The sequence below is a fragment of the Mobula hypostoma genome, chromosome 2 (assembly GCF_963921235.1).
Source record: "Mobula hypostoma chromosome 2, sMobHyp1.1, whole genome shotgun sequence".
Taxonomy (NCBI): Eukaryota; Metazoa; Chordata; class Chondrichthyes; order Myliobatiformes; family Myliobatidae; genus Mobula; species Mobula hypostoma.
The window spans coordinates 165,808,373-165,828,625 of record NC_086098.1 but is presented as its reverse complement, the minus strand read 5'-3'; the positions used below and the strand labels follow the sequence as shown (position 1 = coordinate 165,828,625).

General features: G+C 47.4%; 1 protein-coding gene across 1 annotated transcript in view; it reads left to right on the top strand.

Annotated features, from left to right (window-relative positions):
* Positions 1–1,910: 1,910 nt before the first annotated feature.
* LOC134342641 (regulating synaptic membrane exocytosis protein 4-like) overlaps positions 1,911–20,253 on the top strand; it is a 143,760-nt gene continuing 125,417 nt past the window's right edge. Inside the window, exon 1 of the mRNA XM_063041004.1 lies at positions 1,911–2,294. Within this exon, the coding sequence (XP_062897074.1) occupies positions 2,267–2,294 (28 nt within the window). The 5' untranslated portion in view covers positions 1,911–2,266. The remainder of the gene's footprint in view (positions 2,295–20,253) is intronic.

Below are 20,253 nucleotides of genomic sequence, written 5' to 3'. Positions count from 1 at the left end.
TTCTATAGATGTGTAGTGGAGAGTACATTGGCAGGCTGCATCACAGCCTGGTATGGAAACACCAATGCTTTTGAACGGAAAATACTACAAAAAGTAGTGAATATGGCCTGGTCCTCCCCACCATTGAGCACATCTACATGAAATGCTGTTGCTGGAAAGCAGCATCCATCATCAGGGACCCCCACCATCCAGGTCATGCTCTCTTCTCACTGCTGCCATTAGGAAGAAGGTACAGGAGCCTCAGGACTCACACCAACAGGTTCAGGAACAGTTACTAACTCTCAACCATCAGGCTGTTGAACCAGAAGAATAACTTCACTTTTCTTCACTTGCACCATCACTGAACTGTTTCCACAACCTATGGATTCACATTCAAGGACTCTTCATCTCATGTTTTCGATAATCATTGCTTATTCATTTATTTATTATTATTATTTCTTTTCTCTCGTATTTGCAGAGTTTGTTGTTGTCTTTTGCACATTGGTTGTTTGTCTGTCCTGTTGGGTGCAGTCTTTTATTGATTCTGTTATGCTTCTTGGATTTGCTGAGTATGCCCACGAGAAAACTAATCTCACAGCTATATATATATATATATATGTACTTTGTTAATAAATTTACTTTGAACTTTGAATCTAAGATGATAGAGTGGACATTCAGAGACTTTTATTCTCCCCTGTTCCCCCATGACTCTACCCCTCACCTCCACACTAGGGGTAACTTACAATGGGCAGTTAACCTACCAACCTGCCTGTCTTTGGATTGGAGAGGGTGAGGAGAATGGATGGGGAAGCTGGAGCTTGTTAGAGTGGAGTGGAGCTGTTCAGCGCATCCACCTTTGCTCAAGGTCTCCACCCACCCCTCTCCATGTTGTATGACAGTACAGGCTCTCTCAGCTGTCGTAAAGATATCAGTTTCTCAGGAGGCTCTGATAACTTCTCTGAATGCTTCTGTTGGGAGTGGTGCCATTTTAGCTCCATGTGGGGTGCTTGTGTTGGGAGAGGTGCTGTCCTATTTGGCTCACTGTGGGGTACTTGTGTTGGGAGAGGTGCTGTCCTATTTGACTCACTGTGGGGCACTTGTGTTGGAAGAGGTGCTGTCCTATTTGGTTCACTGTGGAACGGTTCTGTTGAGTTTGGTGCTGGGTCCTTTGGGGCTTGTTGTGGGGTGCTTGTGTTGGGAGTGGTGTTGGGCTGGTGGTCAAAATGTTGCATCTATTGAAAATGGTATAGTGTGACCAGAAGCTGGGTGATCAGGAATGTGACACAGGAAAAACCAACCCAAGACTCGACACTGACCTGGGAGAGGAGACTGACCCAGGACTGGACGTTGCATTGGGAGAGGAGACTGGACATTATCCTAAGCCAGGACACTGACCCGGAAGAGGAGACTGACCCAGGACTGGACATTGCCCCAAGCCACGGCACTGACTTGAGAGAGGAGAGGTGACCCATGGCTAGACACTATGTCCTGGGATTGGACACTGTCCCCTGACTGAACGCTGTTCTGGGAGACTGACCCAGGACAGGACTTTGTCCGGAGGAGAGGACAGGGCAGAAATTTGTCCTGAAAGGACATTGATACTGGACCAGACTCCAATTCCAGTCTGCTGCCTTTGTGGTGATGCACACTCTCACACATATAACAGGACTACACGCACACATACACAAGGACCCACACAAACGCTCACACACACACACACACAAGGATCCATACACGCATGGCAGGTGTAGGGCGTCCGGTTACACCATGGACTGGGTGTCGCTGAGAAGAGGCGGTCCCTCACGGAGTGACTCCCACCTCTCCAGTCCCGCTTCCCCCGACCGCCGGCCGGCGATTGGCGGCTCGAACGTCAGCTGCCGGCGGATCCCACCCCCAGCCGCCCCCTCCTTCCCTGCCCGCCCGTCCTCGTCCCGTCAATGCGAGAGTGAGCACCGGGAGGTGTACGCCGAGCCGGGGATGTGACGGTCTAGGAGGACAGGTAGAGTCGGGAGAGGGAGAGAAGCAGCGACCCCGCCCTCGCTCAGCTCAGCTCGGCGCGACCCCTGGCCACCGGCTCTCGGCAGGCAGACGTTTCTCGGCGCTCCCTGACCCCCCAACAGCTGCCAAGACGCCGCGAGCTGTGCTACGGGTGAAAAATGCGCCCCCGAGAGTGGCGAAGACGCCGGCCGCCACCGACCTGGCGCCGGGAGCCTTCAACATCCAGAGGTCGCAGAGCCGCATCAGCCTGTCCGCCTCGTTCGAGGCGCTCGCCATCTACTTCCCCTGCATGAACTCGTTCGACGAGGACGACGCCGGTAGGTGCAGGGGTCGCGGCCAGGGTGGGAGAGAGAGAGGAGGGGTCGATTAAAGGCGGGGGGGGGGGTTCAGAGAGAGGGGAGAGTGAAGTGAGGGGGGGGTCACAGACAGGGAGGACAGTGAAGTGAGGGGGGTTCAGAGAGAGGGGAGAGTGAAGTGAGGGGGGTTCAGAGAGAGGGGAGAGTGAAGTGAGGGGGGTGTTCAGAGAGAGGGGAGAGTGAAGTGAGGGGGTGTCACAGAGGGGAGAGTGAAGTGAGGGGGTGTCACAGAGGGGAGAGTGAAGTGAGGGGGTTCAGAGAGAGGGAAGTGAGGGGGTCACAGGGGAGAGTGAAGTGAGGGGCGGTCACGGCAGAGTGAAGTGAGGGTCACGGGGGAGAGTGAAGTGAGGGGGTGTCACGGGAGAGTGAAGTGAGGGGGTCACAGGGGAGAGTGAAGTGGGGGTAGCTGAGAGGGGAGAGTGAAGTGAGGGGGTCACGAAAGGGGGGATTGAAGTGGGGAGGGTCACAGAGGGGAGAGTGAAGTAGAGGGGTCACAGGGGAGATTGAAGTGGGGGGGGTCGCAGGGAAGGGGATCACAGAGAGGAAGAAGAAAGAGGGGTTTCATAGAAAGGGGAAAGAGAGGAGCGCGACAGGGAAGAGGGGAGGGTGTTGGAGAAAGAAGTGGCGGGAGATGTCGGGGAGAGGCGAGGAGAGAGGGATGCAGGGTCAGTCTGAAGGGGGGAGAGTAGGACATGGGCTGGAGAGAAGGCGAGAGTGTCGAGGGGAGAGAGTGGAGGATCGGATGGGGGAGGGAAGGGAATCTATCGATACGGAGCAGGAGGGAGAATTCGTTCACGAAATTATAGAGAGAGACGAACGAGGGGGAGACTGTGAAGGAGTCAGAGTGCCAGGAACGGTGTCAGAGCGAGTGCGTGAAACGAGAGGGGTGAGGACGGGAGGGTGGGGGGCACTCAGATGTGCTTCTCGGAAGCGGCTCTCACACCTCGCTTGATCCGGGAGTCCTCACTCCCTCCGCCGGGGCGGTGTTCAGACAGCGAGTGACAGAGATGTGTGTCTAGCTTTGATAAAGTTATTCCGGGCTGGGCAGAGTGAGGACGGTCGGTAAGGGGTTGCGTGGGAGGGGGAGAGAGAGACTGCCGACCCTGAGACGCGGAACTGCACCCTCGTCTGATCAGGTGAATTGGTATCTGCGTCCCGTTATGGTGGATGGGCCCATCCCGCCCCCTCTCCAGCACCCCGTTTCTCCCTTTCGCCCCATCATCCTCTCCCCCTCTCCCCCCTCCCCCCCTCTCCCCCCTCCCCCTCTCCCCCTCTCCCCCTCTCCCCCTCTCCCCCTCTCCCCCCTCTCCCCCTCCCCCCTCTCCCCCCTCCCCCCCCTCTCCCCCTCCCCATACTTCCCACTTCTCTCCTTCAAAGTACTTGGTACCCCCGAAGCTGAGGAACTGACTGACAGGGTCCCAGGAAATGTTTTGGAGCGAGGAGAGTGAACTACATACCCCCACCCCACCCCACCCTGATGCCTCTCTACCTTTACACCACCCACCAGCTGATTCCCCTCCATCCAGACCATCTGCCCCTCCCAATGTGTCACCGTGGCAGGGTGGCTCCCATAACCCGTTGGTGAAGTTACCGGGTGTGCAGCCCCTGCTCTGGACGCACAGATTCTAACCCCACGGAGCTGATTCTGATTGGAGTAGTGTTCTATGTGGTGAAGGAACTCAGCCGACAGAGTAGTGTCTTCCTGACCTGCTGATGGTTGCTGGACCCGCTAAGTTTCTCCAGCAGATTGTGTATTCCTGCAGAATCTGCAGTCTCTCCTGTCTCTAATTTTCTCTAGAGTGTAGAAAACAGGAAGGTGGTGTTAACAAAGCACCCTGAATATGTTACTGGGCTTGATGGGGTGGATGCCAGTGTTGGAAATCTAAAAGCAGGAGGTGACAGTCTGAGCGTAAGAGGTCTACCATTCAGAACTTAAAATGGGGGATTTCAGCCAGAGGAGTGGCAAATCTGCACCAAGGGTTTGGAACCAACTGTGTGCATCATTGGATACCTAAGGTATCCGGGAAATGGGATTTGTGCAGGAATGAGGTGCTGAGGTTGCTGCATTGAATGGTGGTGCAGGTATGAGGGACTGAATGTAGCCTGTAATTGTAGGATATGGACCAGGTATGAGGGACACTGAATGTGGTCTGTAATTGTAGGACGTGGACCAGGTATGAGGGACTGGATGTAGTCTGTAATTGTAGGATATGGACCAGGTATGAGGGACACTGAATGTGGTCTGTAATTGTAGGACATGGACCAGGTATGAGGGACTGGATGTAGTCTGTAATTGTAGGACATGGACCAGGTATGGGGGACTGAATGTAGACTGTAATTGTAGGACATGACCATGCAATTAGGTATGAGGGACTGAATGTAGTCTGTAATTGTAGGATATGGACCAGGTATGAGGGACACTGAATGTGGTCTGTAATTGTAGGACATGGACCAGGTATGAGGGACTGGATGTAGTCTGTAATTGTAGGATATGGACCAGGTATGAGGGACACTGAATGTGGTCTGTAATTGTAGGACATGGACCAGGTATGAGGGACTGGATGTAGTCTGTAATTGTAGGACATGGACCAGGTATGGGGGACTGAATGTAGACTGTAATTGTAGGACATGACCATGCAATGAGGTATGGGGGACTGGATGTAGTCTGTAATTGTAGGACATGACCATGCAATGAGGTATGAGGGACTGGATGTAGTCTGTAATTGTAGGACATGGACCAGGTATGGGGGACTGGATGTAGACTGTAATTGTAGGACATGGACCAGGTATGGGGGACTGATTGTAGACTGTAATTGTAGGACATGACCATGCAATGAGGTATGGGGGACTGAATGTAGTCTGTAATTGTAGGACATGGACCAGGTATGGGGGACTGGATGTTGACTGTAATTGTAGGACATGGACCAGGTATGGGGGACTGAATGTAGACTGTAATTGTAGGACATGACCATGCAATGAGGTATGGGGGACTGAATGTAGTCTGTAATTGTAGGACAATGCAGGATCAGGTCCTTCAGCCCACAGCATCTGAACTGAACACAGTCAAGTTGAACTAAATCTTTTCTGCATGCTCTTCTGATCACTGACTGAAATGTGTTGTTTTCCAGCAGCAGTACAATGCAATGCATAAGATGTACGATGAATTGTAATAAAATATCAGAATCAGGTTTAATATCACCAGCATATGTTGTGAAATGTGGCAGCAGTACATTTCAATACATAATGAAAACTGAACTGCAGTAAGAAGTCTATATATATTAAAAAGGTTAAATTAAGTAAGTAGTGCAAAAAGCACACACAAAAGTAGTGAGGTGGGAACATGTCCATTCAGAGGAGAACATGTTCTGAGTAATGGGGTTTGCCTTTCGAAGATGTCCTTGATGCTGAGGTGGCTATTAACCATGAAGGAGCTGCCTGAGTCTGCAGCTCACGTTTCTGTCTAAAACCCATTATCACAGCTGCTTCCGTCACTGCCTTAGCAGTCGTTTTTAGGCACACAGGCACTGTGTTTAAAAATAAAATGCCCCCCCACCCTACATCTCCTTTAAACTTTCCCCTGCTCATCAGAAATGTATATGCTTGTATAATTGATATTTCTACCTTGGGAAAAGAGGTTCTGACTGCCCACCCTATCTATGCCTCTCACTATGATTTTTTTTATATAGCTCTGTCAGGTCCCAAGAAAACAACTCAGCTTTGTCCAACTTCTCCTTACAGCTCATCCCTTCCAGGCAGCATCCTGCTAACCCTCTTCTGTACTGTTTCCACATCCTTCCTGTAATGGGGGTGACCAGTTGGTATGCCTGTAACATCCTATCTGGTTCATCACAGACCTTTGAATGTGGGAGCTACCATCCTTGCTCCTGTATTGGATGTGACTCTACACTGACCAATGACTCTTCACTGCCTCCCTAGTTCAAGGAAGCTGGGTGTGGGCAATGTATTCTGCTAATGAGAGTGATGTTCATACCCCATCGATATGTAAATAAAAATAGCAAGCTGGTGGGGTCAGGCAGAGTTCTAGTTTTGCAACACCCACTACAGCTTCTGTGGGCATGGAGAAAAGGTTAAGTAGAGAGGGCAAAGAAAGTCTCCTTACAGAGACAGGAAATTTTATAATGGAGAATAATGAAAGAACAATTAAACCAGTACATAGATCCCTTCAAGTTGTTAGGGTGGTTAAGAAGGCATATGGTGTGATGGCCTTCACTAGTCTGGGGACTGAGTTCAAGAGCCATGAGGTAATGTTGCAGCTCTATAAAGCCCTGGTTAGACCACACTAGGGTATTTTCAGTTCGGTCGTCTCATTATAGGAAGGACCAGGATGCTGTCTGGATTGGAGAGCACGTCTTGTGAGGATAGGTTGAGTGAGCTAGGGTTTTTCTCTTTGGAGATGAGAATGAGATGTGACTTGATAGATATGTACTAGATGATAAGAGGCAAAGATTGAGTGGACAGGCACAAGAGGTTTTTTTCCTCAAGATGGAAATGGCTAATACAAAGAGGAATAATTTTAAGGTGATTGAAGGAAAGTATGGAGTGGGTGTCAGAGGTAGGGTTTTTTTTTACACAGAGAGGTGGATATGTGAAACACCCTGCCAGGGGAGGTGGTAGAGGCAGATACATTAGGGACATTTAAGAACTCCTAGATAGCCACATGGATGAATGAAAAATGGAGGGGAATGTGGGAGGGAAGGGTTAGAGTAGGGTAAAAGGTTGGCATGACATTGTGGGCCGAAGGGCCTGTACTGCCTGATCTCTCTTTGGCCTCTTTGATCCTGTGGTGTTTTTCAGTTTTCATTGCACTGGAATGTGTTAATCAGAAATCTCTTCCATCTGCTCTTGATTCTAACTGACTCACTGAGACATTTTGCTATATTTGTCAAGAGTCTCAGAAACATAGGTCTGATGGTAATTGGCCACCAGTTGTCCAGGTTCTTTAATAACTCTCTGTCATCAGTCTATGAGATTAATACCATTTGGCTGTTCAATGTACCTGGTTTTACTTTCTCAAGACACAATAAAACCTGCCAAAAATTCTAGCAAGCCAGGGAAATGAACTGAGGGAATTGAGTGTTAGTAAGGAGATAAATTGGTGAGTCTGATAAATCCCAAGGACATGATGATCTACATCTCAGATGGCTTTGGAGTTAATGGATGTTGTGAATATCTACATATACTGGAATTGTCCCTCTGGATTGGAGGGCAGAAAGTGTGATCCCACGATCTTAGACTGGAAGGAGAGACCAAACAGTGAACTCCTGACCTGTTAGCTTCATTTCAGTGGGAGGTAAAATCTATAATGAAGGATAAAAATACCTTGGGAAAAATTGATAGGATTAAGCAGAAGTAAGTATGGATTAATGAAGATTTATTCATGTTTGACTAATCTATTGGAATTATTTTGAGGATGTGGTAGACAAAGATGTGGTGAATTTGGATTTTTCCAAAGGCTGTCTATAAAGTCATACACAGGAATTAGTTGGCAGCGTTAACACACATGAAGTTGGGGAGGAAATGCTAGTGTGCTTTGAGAACTGGGTATTAAACAGAAATCAAAGTTTGGGAATAGATCCTTCTCAGATTGTGACTAATGGAGTACCACAGAAACCGGTGCTTGAGTCCCAAAAATTCCACAATCTACGGCAGTGATTTAGTTGGAGGGGGCAAATATTGCATTTCTCAATCTGCTGATGGATTGAGTGGGGAGGTGGATATATGGAAGTTTCAGGGGATACACACAAGCTGAGTATGTGGGGGTCACAATGTGGCAGATGAAATATAATGTGGAAAAATGTGAATACTAAAAAAAAAAGCTGAGTATTTTTAAAATGATGAGATTCAAGTTGAATTTATCATCACATGCTCGGGTCTGGTGAGATTGTAACATTTATGTTTAAAGGAACTGAGGTGTCTTTGACCAGAAGTTACTGAAAGCCAAATTCATGTGATTAGGAAGGAAAATGATGTGTTAGTATTTATCACAAGAGAATTTGAGTGCATGAGTACAGTGCTGTCTTTAGGTAATTATGCAGGACATTGAGATCACACCTATAGTGTTGGGAACAGTTTTGGTGTCCTTGCCTTGAAGGATGTACTTGATGTAGGAAAGGTTCACAAGGCTGGATCCAGAAATGGTTAGTTTGCCACTTGAAGTTTCTATGCCGTCTATAGAGTTGCAGAGGTTCCACGGACCCCTTGCTTAATGGTCCATGGCATAAAAAAGGTTGGGAACCCCTATTCCAGAGTGTAGAAAATGTCATGGAGAGGACAAAGTCCTCAAGGCTCAAGAGACTAGGTGCCTGGAAGGCGTATCTCCTGAGGTTCCAGTCACAGGAAGTTTCTGACTGTCGTGGGGAGGTTTTCCCTAATGTAGAATGTTGAATGCAAAGCACTCTGGGGACTCGGTCACTGAATTCAGTCAAAACAGAGGTCAACACACCTCAGATGCTACTACCATCCAACAGGAGGTACACAAGCCTTAGGTTCCACAACACCAGGTTCAGGAATAGTTGTTACCTTACAATCATCAGCATCACAAAGACCCCCACCATCCAGGCTATGCTCTCTTCTTGCTGCTGTCATCAGGAGGGAAGTACAGGAGCCTCATGACCCACACCACCAGGTTCAGGAACAGTTATTACCCTTCAGTTCTCAGGCTCTTGCATCAGTGGGAAAAACTTCACTCAATTTCATTCACCCCATCACTGAACTGTGCCCACAACCTAAGGACTCACTCTAAAGAACTCTTCACCTCGTTTTCTCGATATTTATTGCTTATTTATTTATTATTATTGTTTCTTTCTTTCTTTTGCTTAGTTTATTGTTTTTTTGCACACTGGTCATTTGCTTGTCCTGTTGGGTGTGATATTATGTTCACTCTGATTTCCTGTGAATGCCCACAGGAAAATGAATGTTAGCATTGTATGTGGTGACGTATATACTTTTGATTTTGAACAGATTCCTGTTATGAAGGGAAATGAGGGATGAGGGGACAGTGCAGAGGGTAATTTTGAGGAAGTAGATCAGCTGTGATCTTGATGAATGATGGAACAGTCTCGAAGGGCCAAGTGGACTAATTTTGTATCTATTCCTATGTTAAAATATTTCCCATTTATAATATTTGGGGCACAATTCAGAATCTGATTTAATATCACCAGTATGTGTCATGAAATGTGTTGCTTTGCATTACATTGTGGCAGTACATTGCACTTTATATTTTATCATGCATTGCAATAAGTATATATAAAAATAAATTAAGTAAGTAATGCAAAAAGAGGGGAAAATACTGAGGAAATGTTCATGTCCAGTCAGAAATTTGATATTGGACAGGAAGAAGCTGCTCGGGGAAATCTTTAGTGTCTGTCTTCAGGCTCCTGTGCCACCTCCTTGATGGTAGCAATGAGGAGAGGGCATAAATCCAGGGTGCCGATGGTCCTAATGACAGGGACTGCACTTTTGATGCATCGCCCTTGGAAGGTGTCCTCAATGTGGGGGGGGGGCAGTGCCCATTCTGGAGCTGGCAGAGTTTACAATCCTCTGCAGCTTTTTCCCATCCTGTGCATTGGCCCCTCCGTATCAGACAGTGATGCAAGTCACAAGTCCATAACCCTTTCTAGTCCTACACCATTCTGAGATCTCTAAACCCCTCTGGTTTATTAATAAATGGAAGACAGTACTGTGATACAATTACTTTCTGTTCCAAAATGTATCTTCATAAACTGAGCATCATTTGTCTTCTCTCCTGTCCCATGGTTACTGGTGTCTGTTTCTGATTTCCCCGTTAGCATTCCCTGTCCCAGTACCTCTCTGTTGCTGTCTTGCTCTGATACCTATTAGTGTGGGATATATCAGAAATGAATGAGGGAACTGTGTGGTTTGCACAATAATAATTATGTTGTATGGCTTTAAATATTATGTTTGTGGTGTTAGTTCTTCTGAGTTATACTGTTAGGGATGTAGTGCAATGTTGAGTATATGTGACAGTGTTATGGAGAGAGATCGGGGACGTCCCAGTGTTAAGTGTGGTTTGAAATCTATCCGTGTTACAGGAAGAGTTACAGTACTTCGACAATCATCGGCATTTTGGAAAAGCAGCATAAATCATCAGAGATTCCCCCCCCAACTGTCCAGGATACCCTTTGATTGCTGCCATCAGGAAGGAGGTACAGGAGCCTCAGGACTCTCACCATTGGGTTCAGGATCAGTTATTACCCCTCAACCATCAGGCTCTCGAGCCAGAGCGAATAACTTCACTCAACTTCACTTGTCCCATCACTGAACTGTTCCCACAACCTATCACATTACAGTATTTCCTTACCGCATAGCCCTCTATTTCTCTAAGCTCCATGTCCCTATCTAAGAGTCTTTTAAAAGACCCTGTTGTATCCGCCTCCACCACTGTCGCTGCAGTGCATTCCACGCACCCACCACTCACTGTGTGAAAGTCTTATCCTGACATCCCTTCTGTACCTACTTCCAAGCACTTTTAAACTATGCTCCCTTGCGTTAGCCATTTCAGCCCTGGGGGGAAAAACTTCTTGCTATCCACATGATCAAAGCCTCTCATCATCTTATACACCTCTATCCTGCCACCTCTCATCCTCAGTTGCTCCAGGAGAAAAGGCCAAGCTGACTCAACCTTTTCTCATAAGGCATGCTCTCCAATCCAGGCAATATCCTTTGCACTCTCTCTATAGTGCACATCCTTCCAGTGGTGAGGTGACCCAAACTGGATACAGTTACTCCAAGTGAGGTTTGACTAAGGTGTTGTATAGTTGTAATGTTAATCACGGCTCTTGAACTCAATCCCACAGTTGATGAATGCCAACACACTGTACATACGCCTTCTTCACAACACTGTAAACCTGTGCAGCAGTTTTGAGTGTTCGCTGGACACTGACCCCAAGATCTCTCAGATCCTTCACATTGCCAAGAGTCTTACCATTAATATTCTGTCTTCAAATTTGACCTCCTGAAATGAACCGCTTCATGCTTATCTGGGATGAGCATCTGCCACTTCTCAGCCCAGTTTTGCATCCTATTGATGTCCCACTGTAACCTCTGACAGCGCTCCACACTATCTATAACACCCACAACTTTTGTGCCATTAGCAAACTTACTAACTCATCCCTCCACTTCCTCATCCAGGTCATTTATAAAAATCTCAAAGAGGAGGGGTCCCAGAACAGATCCCTGCGGAACACCACTGGTCACCAACCTCCATACAAAATACGAACCATCTACATCCACGCTTTGCCTTCTGAGGACAAGCCAGTTCTGGATCCACAAAGCAAGATCTCCTTGGATCCCATGCCTCTTTACTTTCTGAAGGAAGCTTGCATAGGGAACCTTATCAATAGCTTACTGAAATCCATATACACTACATCCACTGCTCTACCTTCATCAATATGTTGTTACATCCGCAAAGAATTCAATCAGGTTTGTAAGGCACAATCTGCCCTTGACAAAGCCATGCTGACTATCCCCAATCAGATTATGTCTCTCCAAACGCTCATAAATCCTGCCTCTCAGGATCTTCTCCAACAACTTGGCCACTACTGAAGTCAGACTCACTAGTCTATAATTTCCTGGGTTATCTCTACTCTATTTCTTTAACAAGGGAACAACATTTACAACCTTCCAATCCTTTGGTACTTCTGTCCCCATTGATGATGCAAAGAGCATCACAAGAGGCTCAGTATTCTCCTCCCTTGCTTCCCACAGTGGCCTTGGGTATATCTTGTCCGTTCGCGGCTTATGTAACTTAATGCTTTTCAAAAGCTCCAGCACATCCTCTTTCTTAATGTCCATATGCTCAAGCGTTTCAGTCTGCTGTAAGTCATTCCCACAATTGCCAAGGTCTTTTTCCCTGGGGAATACTGAAGAAAAGTATTCTTTAAATAGCTCCGATACCTCCTCTGACTCCATGCACACGTTTTCATGATCGCACCTGATTGGTCCTATTCTCACACAGCTCATCTTCTTGCTCTTCACATACTTGTAGAATGCCTTGCAGTTTTCCTTAATCCTGCTCACAAGGCCTTCTCATGGCCTCTTCTGGTTCTCCTAATTTCATCCTTAAGCTCTTTCCTGGCAACCTTCTAATTTACTAGAGCTCTAACAGTACTTAGTTTTTTGAACCTTTCATAAGTTTATCTTTTCTTCATAACAAGATTTTCCACATCCTTTGTACACCATGGTTCTTTTACCCTACCGTCCTTTCCCTGCATCTTTGGAAGGTACCTATGCAAAACACCATGCAAATGTTCGCTGAACATTTGCCACATTTCTGCCGTACGTTTCCCTGAGAACATCTGCTCCCAATTTATGCTTCCAAGTTTCTGCCTAATAGCGTCATATTTCCCCTTAGCTCAATTAAATGTTTTCCCAAATTGTCTGCTCCCATCCCTCTCCAGCACTATGGTAAAGGAGATAGAGTCACTACCTCCAAAATGCTCTCCCACATGACCAGGTTCATTTCCCAATACCAAGTCAAGGACAGTCTCTCCTCCAGTTGGCTTATCTACATATTGCGTCAGCAAACCTTCCTGAACACACCTAACGAACCACCCCATCTAAACCCCTTGCGCTAAGGAGATGCCAGTCACATCAAATCTCCCATCACAACAATCCTATTATTATTGCACCGTTCCAGAATCTGCCTCCCCATCTACTTCTTGATGTCTCTGTTACTATTGGGGGGGGGGGGCGCTATTAAAAAAAAAACAGAGTTTTTCCCCTTTCCTGTTGCTGACTTCCACCCACACTGGCTCAATAGACAATCCCTCCATGACTTTCTCCTTTTCTGCAGCCATGACACTCTCCCTAATTAGCAATGTCACCCCCCACCTCCCTCCTTGTTCTTTATGAAACATCCAAAGCCTGGCACACCCAGCCCCCATTCCTGCCCCTGGGACATCCAAGTCTCTGTAATGGCCACAACTCTTCATCTCATGTCTGCCATTAATTGCTTATTTGTGTATTACGATTATTTCTTTTGTATTTGCATACTTTATTGTCATTTGCACGTGGCCAAGTGGTTAAGGCATTGGACTAGTGACCTGAAGGTCGTGAGTTTGAGCCTCAGCCGAGGGAACGTGTTGTGTCCTTGAGCAAGGCACTTAATCACACATTGCTCTGCGACGACACTGGTGCCAAGCTGTATGGGTCATAATGCCCTTCCCCTGGACAACATCGGTGTCGTGGAGAGGGGAGACTTGCAGCATGGGCAACTGCTGGTCTTCCATACAACCTTGCTCAGGCGTGCGCCCTGGAGAGTGAAGACTTTCCAGGCACAGATCCATGGTCTCGCAAGACTAACGGATGCCGTTACTATTGTCATTTGAACATTAATGGTTTGTCTGTCTTGGGAAATACCTTAACATGGGAATAAATACAGAATTAGTCTACTTGGCCCTTTGAGACTGTTCCATCATTCATCAAGATCACAGTTGATCTACTTCCTCATATTTACCCTGTGCACTGTCCACTCATCCCTCAATTCCCTACAGAATAGGAACCTGTTGAAAGTCAAAAGATATCCGTGTTACAAGGAGAGTGCATGGTATTTCACAGGGTGTTTGATGGAGTGGGGTAAATCAGTAAATGCTAGAATTTAGTAGGAAGGATTGAGGGTTATTATCGAACGTTGGAATGACTGGCACAAAACTTTGCAATGTTGCAGAGATTAGCTTCATTTGTCACAAGTACATGGAAGCATACAGTGAAATTAGTGAGGATGTGCTGGGGGCAGCCCACAAGTGTCACCATGCTTCCGGCATTAATGCATCAGGCCCACAACACACTAACCCTAACCTGTACGTCTCGGGAATGTGGGAAGAAACCGGAGCACCTGGGTGAAGCTGATGTAGTCATGGGGAGAACGTACAAGCTCCCTACACAAGGTGGTGGGATTTAAATCCCAATCCTGCAGCTGGTGCTGTAGTGCAATTGTGTACACTCCCCTGACATTGCCGCCCTTTTGGCATGGAACGTATCGGGCTGTGCTAGATATCTTCACCGTGTACGTGTGGGATGTATCAAAGCTGTTTTGTTCAGCTGTACGCATGTGTATGGTTGACTAATAGTTAAATGTACTTGAAGGCGAGTTGGAGGTCACAAGGACAGCTGGGGGAGAGAGTTGGGGGGGGCGAGAGGGCGGCTGGAGGAGAGTTGGGGCGCGAGAACGGCTGGGGAGAGTTGGGGGGCGTGAGGACGGCTGGGGAGAGTTGGGGGGCGCGAGGACGGCTGGGGAGAGTTGGGGGGGCGCGAGGACGGCTGGGGGAGAGTTGGGGGGGCGCGAGGACGGCTGGGGGAGAGTTGGGGGGCGTGAGGACGGCTGGGGGAGAGGTGGGGGGCGCGAAGATGGCTGGGGGAGAGTTGGGGCGCGAGGACAGCCGGGGGGGGAGAGTTGGCGTGAGGATGGCTGGGGGGGGGAGAGGGTTCGAGGGCGCGAGGACGGCCGGGGTAGAGGTGGGGGGGGGGCGCGAGGATGGCTGGGGAGGGGGGGTTGGGGGCGCAAGGACGGCTGGGGGGGGTGGAGAGAGTTGGAGGGCATGAGGGCGGCCGGGGGGGGAGAGTTGGGTGCGAGGACAGCCGGGGGGGAGTGCTGGGGGCGCGAGGACGGCTGGGGTTGGGGAGAGAGTTCGAGGGCGCGAGGATGGCTGGGGAGGGGGGGTTGGGGGCGCGAGGACGGCCTGGGGGAGAGTTGGGTGCAAGGACAGCCGGGGGGGGGGAGATTTGGGTGCGAGGACTGCTGGGGGCAGTGGGGGAGAGTTGGAGGAGAGCGAGGGCAGGTGGAGTGTGGAGTTTAGGGATGGGTGGGTGAGTTGGAGGATGGGCATGCAGACATGGTCAAGAGGTTCAGTTGTTATTCAAACCAAACATCAGAATGGGAAAGAAATTTGATCTCAGTGTCTTTGGCTCTGGAATGATTGTTGGTGCCAGACGGAGTGGTTTGAATATCTCAGAAACTGCTGATCTCCTGGGATTTTCATGCACAACAGTCTCTTGAGTTTATAGAGAATGGTGGAAAAAAAACAAAACAGATTCCAATGAGGGGCAGTTCTGTGGGTGAAAACACCTTGCTAATGAGAGTGGTCAGAGGACAATGGCCAGACTGGTTCAAACTGGCAGGAAGACGACAGTAACGCACATAACCACGCATTACAACAGTGGAGATCGCACTACACATCGAACTTTGAAGTGGATGGGCTGCAGTGGCTGATTAATTATGGGGAGTAGAGTACATGAGGTACCTGATAAAGTGGCCACTGATTATAAACATAATTTAAATTAATTAGACAGGCCAGATGAGGAAAACGCTGCAAGCTGTTGTGATCTCGAACATTCTGCCTGAAATGGTGTTGGAAGCGAATGTAGTAATTTTCAGAAGAAGCAGAAATATCCAAAAACAAATTACCTCAGGGTGAAAAGGGCCAAGAGCTGGTGAATGAGTCCAGTGGGATTGCCAGCACGAGATTGCTGCATTGAATAGTTACCCTCCTGTGCGATGAGTCAGTGGAAGTGTTGGAAACATATCACTGTTTTCACAAAGTGTAGAGAGTGTGCGATGCATTCATTGATGAAATGACTTTACCTGGAGTATCAGAGTGAGGGGTCAGTTATTGTTCTGACTGAAATCTGCTGCAGCATCGTGAATGCACCTTCAGAAATACCATGTCAAGGAAACGTTCATGAATGGTTTTGCTGTGTTGCTATTGACAGACAGAGTCAATCTTCCACAGGGTGCATTCATTCAGAATTTCAGTGCTATGTGTAAGATCTCTCAGACTGAATGCAAAAGCAGATAAGTTCTGATTAAATTTAATTTCTCATCCTATAAAACATAGCAACAGAATTTGCCCTTTTGGCCCATTGAGTCTGCTCCAGCATTTCATCATGACAGACGGTGGCAGATTGCCATGAATGGTCCCAAAGCTGGGTGCGTAAGGAGAAGGGTTGAGCACCCATCGACCATGAATGGTCCCAATGCCAGGTGTGGAAGGAGAAGGGTTGGACACCCATCGACCATGAATGGTCCCAATGCCAGGTGTGGAAGGAGAAGGGTTGGACACCCATCGACCATGAATGGTCCCAATGCCAGGTGTGTAAGGTGAAGGGTTGGACACCCATCGACCATGAATGGTCCCAATGCTGGGTGTTTAAGGAGAAGGGTTGGACACCCATCGACCATGAATGGTCCCAATGCCAGGTGTGTAAGGAGAAGGATTGGACACCCATCGACCATGAATGGTCCCAATGCTGGGTGTTTAAGGAGAAGGGTTGGACACCCATCGACCATGAATGGTCCCAATGCCAGGTGTGTAAGGAGAAGGGTTGGACACCCATCGACCATGAATGGTCCCAATGCCAGGTGTGTAAGGAGAAGGGTTGGACACCCATCGACCATGAATGGTCCCAATGCCAGGTGTGTAAGGAGAAGGGTTGGACACCCATCGACCATGAATGGTCCCAATGCTGGGTGTTTAAGGAGAAGGGTTGGATACCCAACTATAAAATCCCAAATCTGCAGAAATGCCAATAGAAGTTCTGAGACCTTATCCCTGAGCGAGGAAGGATCTTCACTTTGAAGTCATGTGGTGAAAGTGGAAGCCACAAGGCTGATTAACTATCGGCCCAGGACAGAGCTGTCTGCTGGGCTGCTGTCAGCAAACTGTGATCCAGTAGAAGTGATGGGTTTAAGCAGAAGATGACGGTGGCGGGAATTGAACCCTGATTTTCTGATAGAAACATAGAAAACCTACAGTACAATACAGGCCCTTTTGCCCACAATGCTTCAGAACTTACCTGGGGTTACCCATAGCCCTCTATTTTTCTAAGCTCCATGTACCTATCCAGGAGTCTCTTAAAAGACTCTATCATATTACAGCAGTGCTCAGGCAGGACAGACTAGAGGGCTTGTCTACTGAGTCCTTATGGGTGGAGCTGAGAAACAGGAAAGGTATGGCCACATTAGTGGGTTGTATTACAGACCACCCAATAGTCAACGAGACTTGGAAGAACAAATCTGCAGAGAGATAGCAGGCAACTGCAGGAAACATAAAGTTGTGGTGGTAGGGGATTTTAATTTTCCATACATTTATTGGGACTCTCATACTGTTAGGGGTCTAGTTGCTTTAGAGTTTGTAAAATATGTTCAGGAAAGTTTTCTAAATCAGTATATAGAGGGACCAACTAGAGGGGATGCAATATTGGATCTCCTGTTAGGAAACGAATTAGGGCAAGTGACAGAAGTCTGTGTAGGGGAGCACTTTGGTTCCAGTGATCATAACACCATTAGTTTCAACTTGATCATGGACAAGGATAGATCTGGTCCTAGGGTTGAGGTTCTGAACTGGAAGAAGGCCAAATTTGAAGAAATGAGAAAGGACCTAAAAAGCGTGGATTGGGACAGGTTGTTCTCTGGCAAAGATGTGATTGGTAGGTGGGAAGCCTTCAAAGGAGAAATTTTGAGAGTGCAGAGTTTGTATGTTCCTGTCAGGATTAAAGGCAAATTGAATAGGAATAAGGAACCTTGGTTCTCAAGGGATATTGCAACTCTGATAAAGAAGAAGAGGGAGTTGTATGAAATGTATAGGAAACAGGGGGTAAATCAGGTGCTTGAGGAGTGTAAGAAGTGCAAGAAAATACTTAAGAAAGAAATCAGGAGGGCAAAAAGAAGACATGAGGTTGCCTTGGCAGTCAAAGTGAAGGATAATCCAAAGAGCTTTTACAAGTATATTAAGAGCAAAAGGATTGTAAGGGATAAAATTGGTCCTCTTGAAGATCAGAGTGGTCGACTTTGTGCGGAACCAAAGGAAATGGGGGAGATCTTAAATAGGTTTTTTGCGTCTGTATTTACTAAGGAAGCTGGCATGAAATCTATGGAATTGAGGGAATCAAGTAGTGAGACCATGGAAACTGTACAGATTGAAAAGGAGGAGGTGCTTGCTGTCTTGAGGAAAATTAAAGTGGATAAATCCCCGGGACCTGACAGAGTGTTCCCTCGGACCTTGAAGGAGACTAGTGTTGAAATTGCGGGGGCCCTGGCAGAAATATTTAAAATGTCGCTGTCTACGGGTGAAGTGCCGGAGGATTGGAGAGTGGCTCATGTTGTTCCGTTGTTTAAAAAAGGATCGAAAAGTAATCCGGGAAATTATAGACCGGTGAGTTTAATGTCAGTAGTAGGTAAGTTATTGGAGGGAGTACTAAGAGACAGAATCTACAAGCATTTGGATAGACAGGGGCTTATTAGGGAGAGTCAACATGGCTTTGTGCATGGTAGGTCATGTTTGACCAATCTGTTGGAGTTTTTCGAGGAGGTTACCAGGAAAGTGGATGAAGGGAAGGCAGTGGATATTGTCTACATGGACTTCAGTAAGGCCTTTGACAAGGTCCCGCATGGGAGGTTAGTTAGGAAAATCCAGTCGCTCGGTATACATGGAGAGGTGGTAAATTGGATTAGACATTGGCTCGATGGAAGAAGCCAGAGAGTGGTGGTAGAGAATTGCTTCTGTGAGTGGAGGCCTGTGACTAGTGGTGTGCCACAGGGATCAGTGCTGGGTCCATTGTTATTTGTCATCTATATCAATGATCTGGATGATAATGTGGTAAATTAGATCAGCAAGTTTGCTGATGATACAAAGATTGGAGGTGCAGTAGACAGTGAGGAAGGTTTTCAGAGCCTGCAGAGGGACTTGGACCAGCTGGAAAAATGGGCTGAAAAATGGCAGATGGAGTTTAATACAGACAAGTGTGAGGTATTGCACGTTGGAAGGACAAACCAAGGTAGAACATACAGGGTTAATGGTAAGGCACTGAGGAGTGCAGTGGAACAGAGGGATCTGGGAATACAGATACAAAATTCCCTAAAAGTGTCGTCACAGGTAGATAGGGTCGTAAAGAGAGCTTTTGGTACATTGGCCTTTATTAATCAAAGTATTGAGTATAAGAGCTGGAATGTTATGATGAGGTTGTATAAGGCATTGGTGAGGCCGAATCTGGAGTATTGTGTTCAGTTTTGGTCACCAAATTACAGGAAGGGTATAAATAAGGTTGAAAGAGTGCAGAGAAGGTTTACAAGGATGTTGCCGGGACTTGAGAAACTCAGTTACAGAGAAAGGTTGAATAGGTTAGGACTTTATTCCCTGGAGCGTAGAAGAATGAGGGGAGATTTGATAGAGGTATATAAAATTATGATGGGTATAGATAGAGTGAATGCAAGCAGGCTTTTTCCACTGAGGCAAGGAGAGAAAAAACCAGAGGACATGGGTTCAGGGTGAGGGGGGAAAAGTTTAAAGGGAACATTAGGGGGGGCTTCTTCACACAAAGTGGTGGGAGTATAGAATGAGCTGCCAGACGAGGTGGTAAATGCTGGTTCTTTTTTAACATTTAAGAATAAATTGGACAGATACATGGATGGGAGGTGTATGGAGGGATATGGTCCGTGTGCAGGTCAGTGGGACTAGGCAGAAAATGGTTCGGCACAGCCAAGAAGGGCCAAAGGGCCTGTTTCTGTGCTGTAGTTTCTATGGTTCTATGGTTCTATATCCGCCTCCACCACCATTGCTGGCAGCCCATTCCACACATTCACCACTCTCTGCGTTTTTAAAAAAAAAACTTCCCCCTGTCATCGCCTCTGTACGTACTTCCAAGCACCTTAAAACTGTGCCGTCTTGTGTTAGCCATTTTCGCCCTGGGAAAAAGCCTCTGACTATTCACACGATCAATGCCTCTCATCATTTTGTACACCTCTATCAGATCACCTCTCATCCTCCGCTGCTCCAAGGAGAAAAGGCCGAGTTCACTCAACCTGGTTTCATAAGGCATGCTCCCCAATCCAGGCAACATCCTCGTAAATCTCCTCTGCACCCTTTCTGTAGTTTCAACATCCTTC